This window comes from Pelmatolapia mariae, linkage group LG23, assembly GCF_036321145.2.
Source record: "Pelmatolapia mariae isolate MD_Pm_ZW linkage group LG23, Pm_UMD_F_2, whole genome shotgun sequence".
NCBI classification, from domain to species: Eukaryota; Metazoa; Chordata; class Actinopteri; order Cichliformes; family Cichlidae; genus Pelmatolapia; species Pelmatolapia mariae.
The window spans coordinates 37,277,893-37,296,448 of NC_086246.1; the positions used below are offsets into that span (position 1 = coordinate 37,277,893).

The 18,556-nt window shown below is 39.9% G+C and overlaps 1 protein-coding gene across 1 annotated transcript in view; it reads left to right on the plus strand.

Moving 5' to 3' along the window:
• rab6ba (RAB6B, member RAS oncogene family a) overlaps positions 1-15,589 on the plus strand; it is a 65,196-nt gene extending 49,607 nt beyond the window's left edge. Inside the window, exons 6-8 of the mRNA XM_063466738.1 lie at positions 2,544-2,637; positions 6,097-6,163; positions 15,302-15,589. Of these exons, the coding sequence (XP_063322808.1) occupies positions 2,544-2,637; positions 6,097-6,163; positions 15,302-15,366 (226 nt within the window). The 3' untranslated portion in view covers positions 15,367-15,589. The remainder of the gene's footprint in view (positions 1-2,543; positions 2,638-6,096; positions 6,164-15,301) is intronic.
• Positions 15,590-18,556: the final 2,967 nt, after the last annotated feature.

Below are 18,556 nucleotides of genomic sequence, written 5' to 3' on the forward strand. Positions count from 1 at the left end.
GTGTGGATGTTAAAGCCTTCCAGTAAATGTTCCGTGGTATAGAAGTAAAGGCTGTTCAGTGCATTAACATCACCTCGCCATCCTCTTCCAGCGTGCTTAGGTAAATCAGCCTTATTGCCGTAGTTGCAAACCTGACAGCGGTTTGTTGAAATCAGTGCAGGAAATCTGAAACCCTGCAGGTTTTTAGTGCTCCAGTTTCAACCAGCAAAATTGTAATGAAACAATACTACATAGTGTCCTATCTCTTGCTTATGTGCTTGGACTTGCAACAGATGATACTCCATGATTGTTACCATTATACAATATATTACAATGCAAACAGCATTTTGTACAGGAAATTCACTGACAGCTGTACAGACTGTTCTCAGCCTCTTCAGGCAATTTGTGACTAACACTGAATCTTAAACCATTTCTTATGGAATATGTGCACATCATTTTTGTGAGATGACATTTTTTTCCTTTCAGTTAACTAAAATCATTTCTCCACAAACAGCTTTAGTTCCTAGTTGACTACAGTGTCCTTGGCTTCCATGTAGGCATCAGAAAAGCATCAATATTAGTTTGGTGGAACCATATTTTGGACTACATGTGAATGCAAGCTTTGAACCTGCATTCTTTTTAGGCCAGCAGGGGGCGACTCCTTTGGTTGCAAAAACCCTAATGGCTCTATAGATGCAGATCTATAGAGCCATTAGGGTAGAGAGATATAGATTTATGGACAAAACAATGAAATAAATAAAGTTAGAGAATTTAAATGCTTCTGTAATTATTAGAAAATAACAGTATTTATGTTGTCATTAATTATATTTTGCTTATCTCATTATATGTAAGTGGGTTTTTTTGTTTTGTTTTTTTTTTACATTTAAAACCATTTTAAAATAAGTCATTGTTAATTTTTTGTAGATTTCTTGAGGAGAAACAGAGGTTCATGTGTGGTGATGTGCTGTGGTGTGATGAAATGATTATCAGGAGGAGCACCTCTGAGCCGGGCTCGCTTTGTGTTTGTTGCTTTGTTTATTCATGTGTGGTGGAGCTTTTCACAGTGCTTAGTGCTTAGGGGAGATAAAGTATGCATAGTTTAGGTACCGTACGTCCCCAGGAGCTCTGTATCAGAGAAATCTAGTGTGCATCATACACCAGGCAGCCTCAGCTATGCGGAGCCTGGTGTGAAGACAAGAAGCAGCTCACCGCATTGTTTCAGTCCCTTTTTTTTCCTTCTATGTTTTTGATCCTACATCTTACCCCCAACAATGTCTTGACATGCAGACAAGAGGAGCTAGGGATCAAATCTCCAATCTTGCAACCTGATCTACCTTCTAAGCCACAGCCACGCCCTGCTGACCCTTGATGTCAGAACTGAGCTGAATAGTTCAGCCTCATTCAACCAGTTGTCACCAAAACTGCTTATCCAATACGGGCACTGGTTCTCTGCATGCTCTTCTAAATCCTGCACAAATGTGATTGGTCAACTTGACTCAAACTACAAGCAGAAAGTGCATGTTTTTCTCCCAGCTTTACTGTTGAACCTAAAATTCAAAAGTCTATACATATAAAAAAAAGAATCACCTGGTCTGGTAAAGTGTATTTTAATGAAAAGGGAATAATGATCAAATCAGTGCTTTTGTGAAGGGATTTGATTACTGTGAGTGACGGTATTGTTGGGATAATCAGTGCCACGCGAGAGAGCTGATGTCAGTCATTTCGATTACAACTGTAGTGCTTTTCAAGTGTGCGTGAGCGTTGCTAGGATGCCACATATCCCACATCCATCATGCACTTTTCTTTCCAACTGCTTGTCTGATGATGACTGAGGCACCATGTTGTTTAAGTTGGAAGTCAGACAAATGCATCCAGAAATAGTCCCAGAAGCTCTGGTGCAACTCTGTCAGGTGGTGTTATTATGTAAATACGTCTCTAGTGCACTGTTTTCTGTTCTCGCTGCAGGAACTTCTATTTCTATCCCCGAATCGCTTTCTTCTGTGCAAACGTGACGTTACTGAAAGAGACGGGAAGCGGTAAAATATGAGGCTGCTGTCTTTGAAGCTTTGAAGAGATCAGTCGGATGTTTTTAATGGAGTAAACACCTAACAATGCTTTCTGTGAGGACAGACTGGTCTAGTTTTCTGGGGCCGATTTAAGCCGCTTGTCTTAACGAACCTGCTGGCTGTTGAGGCTGTGGAGTCAGCAGGATTGAGCTGATCTCTCTGTTTGTGTTAATGGACACCTGACACAGTCTCAGTTTCACAGCGAGAGCCAAACAATCGCTGCCAGATTCATTAAAATGTAATGCAAATTGGCTGTTATTAATTTCTCCCAGGACAAAGTAATTAATCATTTTCAACACATTAGCCAAGCCTGGTGTATCCTCACCAGCCTAAAATAAGCTGCTAATCGTGCACTTCACAGTGAGTCTCTCTGCAGCATCCATTTGTCTTTGATGAATGTTAATATGACAAAATTAGCCTTGGCTTTGTGTCCAGATAAGCAGTGTATTATTATCTCCAATCTGCAGTGTTTTGATTGAAACGACTCTTCATTTATAGGCAAATCACAATCGAGGAAGGCGAACAGAGGGCTAAAGAGCTGAGCGTCATGTTCATAGAGACCAGTGCCAAGACAGGTTACAACGTCAAACAGGTGAGTGGGTTCAGTGAGAGCCTTGTGTTGAGCGTTTGCCATTTCTCCCTGTGAGTGACAGGTGCAGTCACTGAAAAGCTGCCTGGATGGAGGGCAGCTTAAAGGTGCCCCGTAGAGATTTTTGTTTACATTCACTATGTGCGTCCCTGAGGTCTGATAAACACGCAGAAGAGACTTCCTGTCTCATAAAACGGTTTCACAGCCGATTTCTTTCTTAATACGTGATTTGCATTCAACGTGCCTTGCTGGCAGTCTTCAGGTTTCAGTATGTTGAATCCTGGATCCTTAAATAGCATCTCAGGCCTCATCGTTCCACATCTGTAGCTGTATGTGGGAGCATTTTGGCCACTGGCATGTTGGCTTTTTGGAAACAGCAGTGACCATATTATTTAGGGTGGAGTGCTGAGTTTTATGCTAAAGTTTGCTGGCTTGGTTATTAAGCTTGTTATTAAGATTGTATGGGAGCGTCACACAGACACAGATACCTGCTACAGATACCATTTTAACTACTTTTGATTTTCCGTCCACATTTTACCTTTAAAAACTATTTACTTTGCCTTGTTTGGTATCATCCTTTTCAGCACAACCTCACGTGTCTGAATTTACAGTCATGTTTTCATTTTGACATACTGTATTAACACAATTGATCTAAAATCAGACAAAAACCATAAAATCAGAGTAGAAAAAGTTATATTTTTTACTGTAACAACCACAAACATCTTTAATGAATCATATTTCATAACTTTAAATGCAAATATTAATTGTCAATTTTAAAATCCTATGCACAAGTTTACTTTTACCCTTTTTTTAAATAACCATTTCAAACTATTTACAGAACAATCAGCTGTTCTGCATTCAATAAGATGCCACACAAATTATTTGTGCCACTCCAAATATTTCTGTCCACTATAAAGGAGAACATCACAGCCTGATACCTGCAGGTCTGACAGCATCAGGTGTATCACTGCTGTTTCTACCTGGAGACAGCAGTCGCCTTATTGTTCTGACACACAACACAAAACTATCCACAACACTACACACTAACTACACAAGACAACACATTAACTACACACTCCAAACACGCTAAACGTCACAAATCTCTCACATCTCAAAACTCGCTCTCTCTCTTTTTCTGCTCTCTCTCGCCGTCACTCCTAAAACTTCCGCTGTTTTTTTTTTTTGTTTTGGTCATAAGCAGAGAGTGCTTGCTAGTGCTGTCCTTAGACAGTAAACATGACGAAACTATTGAGGAAAAAACGCCGCGTATATCTTGTTTATCATGACTCTGGTTTTACGTGGCCTATCAACATAATTTATAAACTGGTATATGTCACCTTGTTGCTTTGTCTTTAAGTGGTCATGTGATTGGCTTTCCACGACTACTTTATTCTTCCTCAGTCAAACAGCAGCACTCATGCAACTGTTTTGCCCCCTTAGCTCCAGGTGTTGTGCCAGACAGTGATCGTCATTTTCGCATCCGCGGGAGCGCGCAGCTGCTTAAAGCTGTAGCGTCCAGATTACTTACAGCTACTTCCGTGCAACTGATATAAGATGCAGTAAGCTGAACACAGCTTCAACCGTCTGTTTGTTGAAAAATAGTAACGGACCGCGTTTCCTTGTTAGTAACTGTAACGGCGTTGTAACGATAGGAATAGTAATTAGTTAGAAAAAAGTAACGCCGTTAGTAACGCCGTTACTTGTAACGCCGTTATTCCCATCACTGCTCATGTATGAAACCACAGACATTTGTCATGTTTTTCTTTTTATTTATTTCTTCATTAAAACACTGTAAATGGTGAGCTGGCAATGTGACTGTTAAATAGTTAATTCTGATTGATTAACACAGGAACAACAGCACAAACATAATCCAGAGATCCAGTTAGGGATTCCAGTTAGCTGAGGTAAAGCTAACTGGAAATCCTAACTGGAATATGCCTCTATTCCTGTAATAACGTGGTTGAATCATAGCAAAATTCACTTGATGAGGATGGAGTGTTTCTTCCTCCATATTTATACCCTCCATGTTTATTTTAGCTGCAGTGTGTTCACATCCAAAACAGAGAATGGTGCAATAAAGCTGTTTTTTATCGAAAAATTCATTTGTTAGCACTGTTGGTCAAAAACTCGGCCCTGCTGCTGCTACCAAGGCAAAGCTCTGCATTCATTCTCTAAATGACATTTACTTACTAACGCTAATGTTTAGAAAAGATTTAGGGGTTTCAGATACAAAGAGAAGCATAGCCTGGTTCATCAAAGGTGTTTCTGTTCCTGAACAGATGATCTTTGTTGGAAACAATGACTGTCTGTGAAGTTAATAAGCAGTGAGATGAAGGGAAGCTGCACTGTGTCTGTCAGTGAATGGTGTTCCTGGCGGGCGCCTCGCTCACCACACAGCAGCAGAGACAGAGGAGGTCATTCTTCACCTTATTTCTGGGCACTAACAGTGAAATGGCACTGCTGAACAGAGCACTGTGAGACCTGCAGAATAAAGGTCACAGTCCTGCCTTTTACAAGCTGCTGGGCGGTGCCAGCCTTACAGCAGAAGGCATTTATTTTTATTACCTATACTGGTCTATGAATATGATTTGTTATCGGGGTGTACCTTGTCACAGATTGCTGACAAGATATTTGGAGTCATTTTAAAATGGTGTTATCATTTGCAAATTTGTGACTTTAGAGTAATTCGATGAAGAATCCATTCCTCCAACCTGACCCAGAAATGTCAGCCACTGTCAGCTGACTTTTTTATGTATAATAATTTTAATATTTTTAATGAAGCCATGAAAAATTTTACGTTGATATACTATGAATATTTTCTGCCTTACGGTCATGTCCAAATTTGTTACATTTGATTAAATGTTCAGGACTGAAGACATGTTTAGGCTGTTATAAACTGCAGCCAAACATCAGTGGCACAATCTAAAGAACAGGCATGGCTCACCCCCAAGACTCTACTTTATTTATTTTTTTTTTTTAATAAGGGGTTACCTGATTCGCTCCTTGTCTGGCTCCTCACCCGGATCTAATTTGCCTTTGGAAACTCTGCGGGGCAAATTGCCTCCGACAACATAACTCCTGGGATCACTAGAACCCACAAATCCCTCCACTGTGATAAAGTAGCAATTCACAGGCGGGAATTAAAAAAAAACAGAATTTGAACCTACCACTGTGTTATTGTACAAAAAAACGTTCGGTAGGAACTTTTTTTCTGTTTAGATTTCCTTGATGTGGAGTGGCCCAGCTCATATTTTACAGAGGATTCATTTATCCCTTCCCCAGCTCTTTCAATTAATAATGTAATACTGTAATGTAATAACAATTAATATGCTTTATTTTGTATTTACTTTTCCTTTTTGACCCTAATATGCCACCATCCTGAGCTAATCAGCAAATGTATTAGGATTAGATTAGACGCTAAGTGTTGTGTGACCCTGTCTTCATTCTGCTCTTGTCTTTCAGCTGTTTCGGCGTGTAGCTGCTGCCCTTCCAGGGATGGAAAGCATGCAAGAAACCAGCAAAGAAGGGAGTATCCTTTAAGCAGCAGGCACATTATTGTTGGTTTGCATGGTTCTTCTCTTACACACCAGCATCTAATGTCACTGTACCACCCACCCTTTACCGGTTGCTTCACTCGAATTGTGTTTTTGTTATTTGGTCGTTGTGTGCTTTGCCCCCACCATCCTGTGGTAATTGCGTATTACATGCTAGCAGGTGCCGTTGAAAATAAGGGAAAATGCAGACAGTATAAAACACTGTTGAGTCACTTGTAGGTTTTGAACATTCGAAAGCGTCCTTGTTAACATTTTGGCTGACAGCAGACTGCAGACACACACGAGTTCGGTCAGTAAGTAATTCGTCAATGACATATGACTTTGTGATTTTGCGTCTGCATATGATCACAGTGGATTTTGAATCAAAGAAGATGTGTTTGAAGTGCAGACATTCAGCTTTTATTCATGAGATTTAACTAAAAATTTGCGTTAACTGCAAGTTAAATTATATCCATTTTTATACAATCCCCTGTTTTCAGATTAATCTAATGTTCATTCACATACAGATATTTGTTCTACTGGTTCTTTCTCTTTGATATGAAATCTCTTTTTTTCCAGTATTAGTAAATCTTTTATTTAAATTAGCTTTTTTAGTTTTTGTTTTTTGTTTTTTTTTGTTTTTTTACTATCAGTCACATTTGTAACAAACAGCTACCTTTTTGAGTCTAGTTAACACATTTCTAATTGAAGTATCACTAAAATGAAATTGTTCTGTGGGTTGATAACCTTAATAAACTTATATCCGTTACAAAATCACATTACAGTCCTAAAACAATGATCACATTGTGTTTCTGCACAGGCCTGAGCTTGAGGTGGTAGACCTTCATATAGTTAGCCAGTCTTCTTTTTTTACCATATATTAACTTATTTCGCCCGCCTTAATATAGTTATGGAGAGATTGTCTGAGAGTAGATTAGATATCCCTTTATTATTTGCATTAATATAGCCTTTATAAGCATGATTAAATCTTTAATTAGACTCAGTCCATCCTCCGCTGTTGTTTTAAATAACTCTTTAAATTTCCAAGAATTTGGAGTTAATTGCATTAGCTATTCAGCTTCTTTTTGTAATTGAATTCAAATACATTTTAAACCCTCCTAAAAAAGTAAAATTGCGAAAAACAGAGTAAAGAGGAAACATTCTGTTTTGATGCCATCAGTCACCGCACAGGTGGTGAACTCTATTTAATAGATGACTGCCACCTGTCTAATTAAAGTGTTTTCAGCGCGACACTCTCAGGTTTTTGTTTTTTGTTTCATCGCTGGTGCCTGACAGGCAAAGGAGGGGGCGGTCAGTCAGACACTCAGTACCTGCAGTTTTGTCTGCAGTGTCTCAGGTTTGCTCATTTAAACAGTGACAGGAGTCTCAGCCATCAGCTGCATACACCTGTCCTGACTGACACCTCATATCTGCTGCTGCCAGCCGAGCATGTCACAGCTTCACCTGTGGACGGTTTGTCGGGACCTGAAGCATTAAACCCTGCCACAGTACGCTTTTTATTCAGGAAGTAGGAGGACCGTGAATGCTGCAAAACACATGAATTTTCACAGAGTGATTACCGCATCACAGATAGTTCTCCAGACTAATGAATAATAAACTTGTTTGAAAGAGTAATCTACTATTACTATGAAAAAACCCCCACAAACAGCTAATTTATTAATTTATTTATAATTATTCTACAGAAAACAAGTGTTTACAAGTAAGAAGTCACAGCATTAACATTTAATCACCACATTATTACTTTGAAAATCAGCCTGCCTGGGATGGTCTAACCCTGGGTGCTGGAGAGTAGAGTTTATCTGTTAAGTAAACCTCAGATTAAGGAGTGCAGTTTTCATCTAGTCAAGCAAAACTGGACCAGAGCATTAACCTCTTGAAGCACTTGAGTGTCTCTGAGAGTTTGCCTAACCAGTCTACGGGGCTTTTGCCTTGGAGAAAGGATTTCATTGCGTCCCTTGAGGTGTCGCCTGGAGATTCCTGCATGCCTTGAACCGTAGCGAGGCCCCAGTGGGCACTGAACTGGGTCAGAGCTGCCCTTCTATTCTTGAGCCATTCGGTGGAGGATGCTGGAATCAGTGGTCTCGCCTCGCCCCTGGCTTCACCGAGCAGTGACCTCTAACTCACACTGGGCCAGTTTGCTGTTAAGTGTGAAGCAGCTGGGATGAGAATCAGCACCTCCACGTCTGAGGTCGTGGTGGAAAAGGGTGGAGTAGTCACTCTGGATTGAGGATGAGTTGAGTTGCTTCCCCAAGTGGAGGAGCCAAAGTATATTGGGGTCTTGTTCAGTTGGTGAAGCCCTTAAAAGCCCTTTTCCCTAATTCTGTTCTGATTTTTGGGACAATCAGTTGTATGATATTGTGAGAACAAAGGCTGTATTGGTTTTGGTTTTTACACAAATAAACACATAAATAAGAGGGAATCAGCCCAAGGAGATTTATAAATAAAGACCAACCAATGGGAAAATCTGCGAATATACAAAGATTGACATTTAGCAGCAGCATACAAAGAACAATGATGTACACGATTTCCATAGCCAGTAATAAAACGAAAAGCAGAATGGCAGACAGTATCCAACCTCTTTAGGTATTGGCCAAGTGCATTCATATAAAGCAGGTCACCTTCATCCAATAAAGGTAAAAAAGTTGCATGAATCAAGTTTTTTCTCACTTGGAGGGAGAAACAGGATTGATTTCAAAAAAGTAACTTAGTTTTAGTTTTAACTAGACACAAGCCTTTGAATGTGAGTTTTAAATGACAAATTCTGATCTATAATGATCCCTAGATACTTGTAAGATGTGACCATTTCACAGAGCATAGTGTTAAAGTGAAGCTGCTATTTACTGAGTGAGAGAGGTCCGAGCGGTCTGTAGTTGCCGAAAGAATAAAATGGCAGATATAGATGATGTTTTGTTCCTTAGAGATGGGAGCAAAGCTGTCCTTTAGTTCCTAATTTTGTGAATTACATATAATCGCTGTTAATGTCAAGCTGTCACTGGGTTATTTGGTATTTATTACTTTGATACTACGTGGTACTTATTGCCTTTTTATTATTTAATGATCACCCCATTATTACCATGTTATTTATGAGCTGCAAGTGCTGCTGATTTCATGTAAGGATGATTTTCAGCATTCTGCTTTCTGTGAAAATTCACTGCATGTTTTCGTATCTGATGTTAAAGGAGACAGATGAAGCCAGTGAGACAGATTTGGCTGTAATTTTCATCAATAACTACAGAGAGCCCTCAGGCAGTCTGGGTTTCTGCTATCATTTTTACAGTTGTTACTTTATCTGATTTCATTTTTATACTCAACAGTGAGGTAGACTATTTCCCACATTTCTCTTTCTATTATAGATTTTTCGGTTCAAGAAAAACAAGCACAGTTTTCAACCTAAAGTCTTCAGATCCCGTTGCTTTTTCAGGCTTTGTAATGTTGTAGTCGAAACATCATTTCTGTCTAAAGTCATTTAAATTTCCCATCATGGCCTTTGTTCTGGGACCTCCTGTTCCTTCTGTGTAGGTAAATCCCAAAACAAAGTAGAACGAGCATCTATGACAACACATATGACTCTAATTATGTCAGATGCAGCCTGAGAGGCAATGGTGGGGGGAAGGTAGGTTGCAAAGTGGGATGCACGTCTGATCTTTTTTGATCTTCAGAATAAGGATGGTGATATCAAGCAGAAAAAGCCTCAAGTATTTGAGTTTTAGATTCTTGAAGATATTTCTCATCTGAAATAAGTCTGCAGTTCTGAAAGCTGATGGAGAGTCGAAGGTATTTAATCTCTACTGGAGCTGTCACTTTGGAGGCAGGCCTGACATCACGTGGTTGTGACTTGTTGCCCCACCTTACCATGATGTGAGATACTAAGGTCACCCTGGTTGAGGTGGGAGCGGAGGTTGGGAAGGGATTTCAGGACTGCGTTATGTATATGTGGCTGATAGTTGGTGTCATGGCCATCTATTCATAGATGGCCATTCCAGTTGGACATGGATGGCCTCCTTTACTCATCACACCATCTGTTTTCTCTGTTGATTATGTGAACATTTCCATCCCGCAAAGATTGTTCCCCTCATCTTTAATGGCGAATCTCCATCTGAGTCTTCTTTGATTATTCTTAAAATTTATCTAGAAGATATTTCGTGTCCATCTATGACATGTTTATATTATGGAACAGCTTAGAAAGGCACAAACCTGTCTGTATATTTATGATCTCTCAAGTCACACTGTATATCAGGACAGAAAGTAGGATTGAATAATACTGTGGTGAAGCACTGGCGAAGCAGGAGTGTCAGAGATATTCAGGTGTGCTATGTGGGGGCTGCTATAACGTCACACTGCCATCTTTATGCAGGGATGCACTGCAGAGATCTAACGAACTCACTTCTTTCTAAATTTCTTAAACTATGATGAGGAAGAGTGATTGCAGCATTAAAGTGTACATACAGCCACCTGATGTTTGTTTTAGATAGGCTTGAAAATGTGTGAATCATAATATAACCCATTCTGTGTCCTAAAACTGCTAGCAGAGGTAAACACGACCTGACACCCAGCAGACAGAGCGAAGGAAGCATTCTTTTAATTATGCCTTCCTGTCTTTTCAACAGTAAATCTGAGCTGCATTCACAGTTTCTGCTGCTAATGTTGTCATAGGCAACTAAGTGAGCAGTCTGTGAATATGTTCATGCAGCATTTCTCAGAGAATTGCATTACGTTTGTGCTGGTAGTGGCCATGATGTGCCCGTTCTTTTTCAAATAAAGAAATAATACCACACATACTGAAAATATCTAACGGAGCAGTAATCGGCCATTTCTCCTGTAAGTTTGTCATCCTGTGGAGGTAAAAGTAACCGTAGCAACCGTATGAGAAGTGTAACCTGTGGTGGAAAATGCTTTTTAAACCTAAATTCATCAACAGAGTCAACAAACATTTTATGATGTGTTATATGAGATTTATCTGGAAATTATTTCCTGGTCCCCAAACAAATGTCCAGAGGATTTACCATCATGTCTGCCATGCTAGCTAACAGCAGTAGAAACTGAACTATCACAATAAGAGCCCTGGTATTGTTGTCTTGACTGGATGTCATGGGATGAATGGTGAGGCCAGTGCAGAAATCCTGCAGAACTGCACTCTTTTCAATGGCCAGCAGAGGGCAAGTCGTGAATTCAAAAAGAAATGAGACCTGCAGCACCTTCGCTCTGGGACCACAGTAAACACTGTTATAATGAGTTTATGCTGCACAGGGAGCTGCTTAGTAAAAGCTGTACTTTGGAAAACACGCTATGACTGTATATAAAAGATGAATGTAGCTTCCTAGAAAAGTATGTTTATTATATAAAATATGGTCAAAAAAGATGATAAAACAGGGAATGCCTCAGAGGTGAGCATTTGGCCTCGCTAGTCGAACCCAGTTTAGTTTTTACTAAGAGTTGTTCTGGTGTTATAAACTATCTAATAGATTCGGTAAGCTAACAGCACTCTGAGGTCCTTGGATCATTTCTTTATTGCAGCCATGTTTCCTTCTTATAACGCATCACTCACATACAGCCAATTACATTTATCTCTCTCCCTGTTTTTCATCCCTGTCTTAATGAAGCATAATGGATGTAGGGCGCGAGCGGAGTGAGGTGGTGCGGTGATGGATGACAGGTGATGACAGCAGCTTTGTGGCTCTGCTGACACTGTCACTTAATGGAGCAACTCCTCTGTTATTGCATTGTGAATGTTATTAATCTCACCGGGAGAAGGGCGCAGATAGGCTGAGACCAGGATACACGTGTGGAAACTGCTTTTATTACAGTTGGATATTTGTCTTCATATTAAAGTGGTTCATCTCCAACTTCAGATTTTTAGTTTTGGATTCTTATAAAAGGTCCTTTGCATGAGTCACTGCTCCAAATAATCCTTACTTACTTACTGTTTGTAGCCAGAGACATTAGAAGGATGACACAGCATGTCTTATTCACACAAGCACTTTTTTTCTACATCTGAGTGCTTTCTATCTAACACTCACTCTCCGATGAATACATCAGCAGCTTTGCGACTGGAGCACCCAAGAATTGAAACACAAATCTTCGGATTAGTAGATGACCTGCTCTACCTCCAGAGCTAAATCCACCCCGATAGATTTACATACAGAAATGTGTCCTAAAGTACACGCTTGGTACTTGGCTGGGAGTCTGCTGAAGTGTCACTCAAGCCCAGGTTGCTTTGATAGCGACCTTTAGCTCATCTGTGTTTTTGGGTGTTTGTCATCTTCTCCTGTATTCTTTGTGGGGTTCTGTAGTAGTCCTGGCACTGTGGGCAGGTGCTGGGAGAGGAAATTGGCATCCCCATAAAGCTCATTGACAGATGGAAGCATGCAGTGCCCTTAAGTCTCCTGGTGGATGGCTGCTCAGTCACTGTAGACCAGTCAACACCAGCAGATGAAATGCACAAGTACTACTTTTTTTTTTTTCTTGGCTAACCATATCTATAAAGTGAATTAGTTCTACTGACAGAGACGTTTGTCTTGTTTGCGTATGAATCGAGCCCTTAGTGAAACTGCAATCTAGTGTAACTGTGTGTCTGTGTAACTTGCTGGGGGTGGAAGGCTTTCTAAAGCTTGTCTTCATTAGCTTTAATTGGTAATCCTATACATGCTTCTTTTTTTTTTTTTACATCCTGGAGAAAACTGAAATGAAAGTTAATTCAGGCTCAAACTTTGTTCATATTTAATCTGAGCATCCATAATTGGAACAGAAGAGATGACATATAAATAACAATTTGCTGACTCAAATGGTGAAAAGGAATAAAACAAATCAAATCAAATACTAAGTGAGCAGAATGAGCTTTAGCTTTGTGGATTTCTTTGAACAGTTTGTCCCTTGTTGCCTTTAATGGCTGGTTTTAAATTGGGGCCAGACAGGTCATGCTGATTTATGCTGGATGTCACCTGTGCAGTGCAGCCTTCTGCTCTCTTCCTGAGAACAGCTTCCTGTCTAATCACAGCGCCTCATTACCGCTGCAGATGGGGAGAGTGAAAAAGGTTCTTGACCCAGATCGAGTGCTGGGGTCATCCATGTTTGTAAGAGAGAGAGGAAGTAAAAAAGAAATCACATCCGACCAGGATTATTATAGTTTTTATTTTTATTTGTTTTTTCCCTTTAACTTCAGTTTATTCCCAGTTTTCAGAGTGGCTTTGTTGGTTTCAGTTCAGTTTTCATTGTTTGTCACTGTTGCTCGGTATGGAGCACAGGTGTGGCTCGCTGAACTGGCGACCTTTGTCCCAGAAGGTCACAAGGGCTCTGGTTTGATTCCCTCGGCCACTTAATCTGTGTTGTTCTAGCGGACAAGCAGGCTGTGAAAATTTACCAAAAACCATAAAAACTTCAAAAAAATCGTAAAACAGGCAGTAAGATTCATTCATGAATTTAAGTTTAGAGTAACTGTCTCCATGTCACCAGCAACAGCAACTCTTTAAGATTTAGGTGAATTTGAAGCTGATTCCAGATCGAGGAGGCTGCAGAATTTTACCACTTTTATTTTTCCAAATTCTCCATGATAGACAGTATTTACTGCCTATATATAAACAACATCAGCACTATATTTAACAGAAATATAGTACAGCAGAAGTAGAAAGTAATGTGAACATTTCCTACAAAGCTGGTATATTTCAATCTGATTTTAAGCTGTTAAACAGATATTTGGAGCTGCTTTGACCAATCCAAGCTAAATTTTTGAATATGCTTTAGGGACGGATGTGTTGGGTCCCCACCTGGGTTCCAGGCTCACTGGTGACTCTGGGTTGGATGAGCGGTTAGGAAACAGTTTACCAGTGCCTCATTAACCACTGCTGAAACATGCACACACGCTTTTCAGGCAGCTAAAATATTCCAGTTTGATGGGGCTCATTTGGTTTGGAGATGTTGGCAGCCTCAGTTTCCAGATGGGATCCAATCCAAAGGGGAACATTCCTGTATATGTTGCATTTAACCGCCGTCCTTGAAGTGACACATAATGACATGCAACCATTAAATATAAAAATATACACACCTGAACTGCTGCCTGGAGCAGTTTGGACTGGTATCTGTCAGCCACACTGGGATTGTTTCTTAAATCACCTGCATGGAGTATATAGGTCACAGTTTTTCAGGCCTTACACATGCATCATGTTCAGCAGAACAGTAATTAGTAAGTAGGAGGCTGCTGCTGCTGCATTTAACAGCAGGTCATCATATAGAAGCACTCAGTCATGGTTCACTTTTGCCTCCATAAGACAAAGGAGCTCATACTGACAGGGAAATAGACAATAACAGCTCACCGGCATTGTGGGAAAAATCATTCTGACTTACAGAAGCTACTCATTAACACGGCTTTGTGCATCAGCTTCCCCCAGCTTCCATTTTCAGCTGCTAACAATAGATGAGAGGTTTCCTTGATGAGCTGGGTAATGCCAGCCTCATGAACAAAACACGTTTGTCAAATGTCAAGGTTCACCATAACACCATGACAGGTCTGTTGCCCATCAAATTCTTTACCAATTCTTTGACACTGAGTAACACAGTCACATAGTTTGCCTTTTGCTTGGTTAAAAGGTAATTCTTCATGTTGCATAAAATTTTCTTTAGGTGTCTTGGGGAAAGATTTTTGGATAAAATGCATCCAAACCTCATTTGTAGGTTAATTGAAACAAAACTTGAAGCCAAAACAAGGCGTGAACAAGCATTTTAGTTAAAAAAAAATAAAAGTATAAACCAAACTTGAAGCTGAAAATGAAAGCTGAAACAATATTGTCCACATCAAAATCTAAAATCAAATCAAAATAAAGCTGAAAGTTTCTAGTTTTTGACATTTATGACAATGGAAATAAACATTTTCATTGTTCTCCAAAAAAGACAGTCATCAATCAGACACAGAAATCTTCCTCGCTTTAAGCTTTATGTATAATTTTTAATCGTTATTATGGTTATTGTTATTATTGTTGACTCATTGAAGAACATGTTCAGTAAGAATTGTTGATTGAAAGCTAAATGCAAAAACAGCAGCATCTAGTGGTGGAAACTGGTAATGCAGGCTTTTCCTCTTTAAGTCTTCATGTTCCCAAAGGTTCCTTAATCTTCTTCTTCAGTGATTGACATCAAGTTGGACAAACCGCAGGAGCCCCCGACCACTGAGGGCGGCTGTTCCTGTTAATGCTCTGCACCCATCCTGAGGGGGAAAAAAAGAAAACATCATTTACACCACATGCTTGTTTTGTTGCTTCCTATTGGTTAACCGCAGTTGACTTTGCACGTTGAGAATCTGGCCTCCTCACCTGACGATTGGTCATCGGTTGGAGCAAGCAGTGTGTGGGTTTGGTTCGAAAGTAGCCTGGTTTTATTAACAAAACTGCCAAGTTTAAAAAAAAAAAGAAAAATCCTACAACTTGCTAAAAAAAGGATGTTTGTGGAGGAGAGAACACCAAGTTGCTTTATGTGTACATTTTTTAAAGAGTTTCCCCAGTTTCTTTTCTATTTTTGTATTCAGGGAAATCTCTCCGGAAAAGAGTCATTCCATAAAAATCAGTCGATGCCTCCCACCTGACCCCCTCTGTTTTTTTTTCTTTTAAGTGTAAAATAACATTGGTGTTTAAGTGTTAGTTTAGTGTTACAATAACATTAGTGTTTAACACATACTATGAATATTTTCTAAGTTACAGACCCTTAAAGTACATTTTTTTATTTCACCTTACTGATTTCTGTCATTTTTGATCTATTATAAAAGTTCAGGAGATGAAAAAAGCAAATCAGTGTTAGGCTGTCAACATGATAGGATCTGTAGAGTGACAGAAATATCATTGGTATTTCTAGTAATTCAGTGGAGAATTTTTTTTTTAAATGTGAGATATGTGGCTGATCCAAATAAGTTATAGCATCTGAAATGTGACTTACATTTTGATCTTCTTGTTATGAGTCCTCCTGTGATAACACGCTTGAATGTAGCTTATGAAACAACATTGGTGTTGTTATGTTCTGTGAAATGGGTTAAACATGTCAGCCTATGTAAGCCTGAAAATATTCATAGTCTGAAGGTAGAACTCTGCATGACTTCAGTAAATATCTTGAAGTTACTGTACATACACAACGTGCTGACTCTGAGGGAGCCAGGTGGGAACTTTTTAAGATTTTGTTGATTTCTTCTTTTTTTTCTTTTTTCTTTTTACTTGTGTTATTTTTTGTTTTTTATGGAATGACCCAACAAGCTCTGTGTGTGAGAGCTGGACAAGAGACGGTAGGCTTGGATATTTTTTTTATGGATGCCACTGCTGTTATGGGCAAATACAGAAATCCCCCAAACTGTAACCACTGAAAACTTGTGTAACTCCTAATAGACCATTTTTTTTCCAACTTCCCTTCTGCCCATAACTCAGGTGGGATCCATAACTTGGTGTTTGAGTCATTACAGGACAAAGCGAACTTCTCGAGTATCTAATGCATGCCTAGTTTTTAAGCATAGGTACTGTTTACCCGTGTACACAAGTTTGAATATGTAAATGGTAACATTACACCCGTGACTCAATGCACTCGGATGACGACTAGTCCAAGTCTTTTTTTTCTGTCTGTTTGTTTACGAACTGGATTTGTATACTTGACTACAGGATATGTTTTTGTTGTGTGTGTGTGTGTGCGTGTGTGTGTGTGCGTGTAAACGTGTGCTTTCTGCATCGGCAACGTTAGAATGCAGTTACATAGAGGGCCACTGACAAGTCGCATCATCCTCGCCACATTACGGCAACTTTGGGGTCACCGTTTTCACCTGTCAGCTGCTGTTGCATTGTGTGGTATCTTGGTGTTTGTGATTATGATGCACATACAGTGTACTTACTGTAAGCGAGCAGTGGAGGATCAAAGCCCTCACCTTGGGTCACAGAGGACAGACTAAAGTTCCCTGATGACCGGTTCTGTGTTCAAACCGACCTTTAACATTGTAAATCAGTTTCATTCCTGACAACAGACTAATTTGCACATGTAGACCTTTCAGGTTAATATGAAGTTATGAGAAGCTTCATGGTAAATGTACAGTCACTTAATTCAAAGACATTTCTGATTGTCATAGAAACTGTCGTTTCGTGTTCCCACTGAGATGAGGTTTTTGTTTGGTTTTTTTGATGCTCATAGTATGAGGATCCATTTGTGCCAAAATTATGTTCACACACAGACACACTAAGCATTTGTGAGCTGTGGGTGCAATGCATGCAGTGCAAACAGACTTCATTTGCCCTAAATGGAAAGCAACCCCAAACAGAATCTTGAGGCAAATGATTGCAGTGATTCTGTCGAGCGTGGACGAAGCAGCGTAAAAACTGCTGTCGGTATGATGGTGAAAACCCAACCGTGGATTGACAGACGTTGACTCTGGCTTCTCCTAAAATAGAGATGCAGTCAGACGGTCTCTTAAACTAACATAAAATAATCCGTAGTCCAGCGGTGAGGTGAGGTTATGTCTCTTTTGTTTGTTTGTTTGTTTTTTTATCAAAGTCAACTGACGAAAAAAATCTGCTGAAGTAGTTAAGCTGACCTGATCACTATTTTTCCATCATTTATGCTACAGAGCTGGCTTTTTAAAAGATTTTATTGTGTTACATGTCAAAATGCTCTTCCCTAAAAGCTCAGACTCACTTAGTATTTAATTCAGCTCAGGCACAGCCGACTGAGAGAGAGCCCTACGGTCAACTAGGTGTCCGTGCGGAGGAAGAAAAAGTCACAGGTTTTCCCTGGATGAAGGATCCCTAGCGGTTCCTTTTGTATGGAGGTCTCTTTTAATTTTTCTGCTTTGAAAGCACCCGACAGTTGGTGCTCCTTTACACGCCTGTGGCTGCAGTGCAGGTTTCAAGTTTAGAGTTTTATCGTCATATAGAGGAATGGAAAAATCATAACCAGCAATGAATGCCCTGTACTTAGAGGCACACGAGTCCGATGTCCACCCTGTAGCTGAGGTGGGTCAGCAGAGATCTGCTGCTGTTGGGCAAAAACACCCACTAGTCTGGGACTGACTCTGCTCCAGATGATGCCATGACATCATGTGTCTTTCTATTTATTTTATCCCTTGTAATAAGTATAAATCCTGTATTAGATGAGGCTGTCATCTTTTCTTAGTGCTGCTCTGCTTGTCTCTTGTTTTTGTGAACAGACAAAGTTTTTTCACATCCAGTAAAACGAGCAGGGCGACTTTTCGGGCATGTTTTGGCCACACAGACAGAAGCCATACAAATGTAATTTTGACACCAGTGGATCCTCATACTAGCACCTAAACTGACTGCTGCCGTTTGTATGATGCAAGGTTGCAAACGGCTCTTAAAAATGTCCAGAGTCGTAGGATTATGTGGCGGTTGTGAAGTCAGTCG